The sequence below is a fragment of the Amphimedon queenslandica genome, unplaced genomic scaffold (genome assembly GCF_000090795.2).
Source record: "Amphimedon queenslandica unplaced genomic scaffold, v1.1 AMPQUscaffold_12720, whole genome shotgun sequence".
Lineage (NCBI taxonomy): Eukaryota > Metazoa > Porifera > Demospongiae > Haplosclerida > Niphatidae > Amphimedon > Amphimedon queenslandica.
In genome coordinates, this window is record NW_003547044.1 from 33,397 (window position 1) to 35,450 (window position 2,054).

The 2,054-nt window shown below is 32.4% G+C and overlaps 1 protein-coding gene across 1 annotated transcript in view; it reads right to left on the reverse strand.

Annotated features, from left to right (window-relative positions):
* LOC100631550 (pre-mRNA-splicing factor SYF1-like) overlaps positions 1 to 1,709 on the reverse strand; it is a 10,982-nt gene extending 9,273 nt beyond the window's left edge. Inside the window, exons 1-5 of the mRNA XM_020003219.1 lie at positions 1,481 to 1,709; positions 1,332 to 1,427; positions 1,166 to 1,249; positions 991 to 1,110; positions 258 to 396 (exon numbers count right to left, since the gene is read on the reverse strand). Coding sequence (XP_019858778.1) covers positions 258 to 396; positions 991 to 1,110; positions 1,166 to 1,249; positions 1,332 to 1,427; positions 1,481 to 1,678 — 637 coding nt within the window. The 5' untranslated portion in view covers positions 1,679 to 1,709. The remainder of the gene's footprint in view (positions 1 to 257; positions 397 to 990; positions 1,111 to 1,165; positions 1,250 to 1,331; positions 1,428 to 1,480) is intronic.
* Between the last annotated feature and the right edge of the window lie 345 nt (positions 1,710 to 2,054).

The window sequence follows — 2,054 nt, forward strand, 5'->3', positions numbered from 1 at the left end:
TCAATCTATTCTATACAGTATCAAGAGTAGATCTACTCTTGACAGCACGGTAGTGTTTTATTTATACATGTATGTATGACTATCAGAGATAAAAATTACCAGAATTAAACTATAATTTTAGATGAATGATCTATACTCGTACATATGTATATGTACGTATTAAGTGTCTTATTGCCAAATCAAAACTACCAAATGCATTTCTATTAACCAAACATGTCACATACATATACATTATACATGTATTACGGTTCTCATACCTTCCTCAGTGAGTTCTGTAGTTGACTCCATCTTTGATTGTATCATTGTTTCCTCATATTGTGAATAAGCATCAAATATTTGTGTGAAATCACGGACTGTGATGACAGAGTGTATCCCCTCATTGTATATGTCCCTACCCTAATTAAAGAGCACCCACTGTAAATATTCAACATTTAGTAATTATTAGTGTTTTATGTACATGTACACGACTACATGTGTATGTATACAAAGTACTGAGCTAGTAATATGCTATGTAGAAAATTTGAGCTGTTTCTGACAAATAATTTTGTGAGTTATGAGTACATGTATATCAAAAACAAGCCAAACTTTGGAAGAAAAGCAAAGGCTATAGCCCATGGTTTTTTTCAATAATGGCTCTAAAATCACCCCCAATTTTTATTACATTTTCTGATACATATTGATGTCTTTATGCCATGTAGAAGTTTGAGTCAATTCCGACTTCAATTTTTCAAGTTACAGCCATTTTAAGAAATTTGCCAAAATCTGAAAAATACCCAAGGCTATATAGCCCATGCTTTTTTCCAAAAAATGGCCAAAAAATCACCCCCAATTTTTATTGAATTTTCTGTTACATATTGTCGTCCTTATGCTATGTAGAAAGTTTGAGCTGATTCCAACTTGATTTTTTTGAGTTATGAACATTTAAAAAATATGAAGTAAATGTACATGCACTGTTATAGTGAATGACAGTATATGTATAATGTAACTTAATCTCTCAAATCTACCAGCTTTAATGTGATAGTCTGCTAGTGAGCACCACAACTGATCCACCATGTCAGTGAACCGTTTTATTCCTCCTCTAATGATAGCCTCTACATTTAAACTAGTCACCTAAAGAAAACAAAAATAAAATAAAAGTATAATTAATAAATCAGTGAGTACTTACTATGTCAGGGTTCTTAGCTATCAGCTCACACAGCTTGTACCACAACTGGAACTTGGACTTACCTTCCTTTGAGAAGAATGACTCCTAAAAAGAAAGAAATATAATTAAAAAAAATAAAGTAATATATATATATAGAGAGAGAGAGAGAGAGAGAGAGAAAGATTACTTTATTGACAATTTCAGCTAGTTTAATAGCAGCTTCATCAAGTCTATCTATTGATATCAAATAATCAACAAACTCTTCACTATTCTCTGGACAAAGCTACATAAAAACAACAGTAATAATAATTATAATTTAATTAACTCCATACCCACCTGTATATATCGTCTATAAACTCTAACTGTTGTCTCTGGAAGGTTGTGTAGTCTGAGGAACTTGATGTAGAGCGGCCATATTCTTTTATGTTGGGTGAGAGGGAGTGACCGTAATGATCTATCAAATGTCCTTCTGGTCCTAGTGATCTTATTCTGTTCAGTTAGGAACTGACAGTAATCCATCCATATACGAGGCATCTGGAGGAGAGAGAGAGAGAGAGAGAGAAAGAGAGAGAGAGGGAGGGAGAAGATTTGAGAGAATTAAGCAATATGAAAGGTCACCTACATGTACATGTACATGTACATGTAATTGCACATTTTAAAAGTAACAAAGAAAGAGATGGCAAAATAAAGAGAGAAACTAAACACACAAGTATATGTACATGTACATGTATAATTGTACATTATAAATTAAACAGATTATTAAGAAATACATTATTAAGAATTAAGAGAATTAGAATAAAGAATAAAGAGAAGGAGAAAGAGGGGGAAGGGAGAGAGAGAGAGAGAGAGAGAGATTTAAAAGCATTAGGTATTAAGAAAGGTCACATAATTGCACATTTAGAAGTAACAA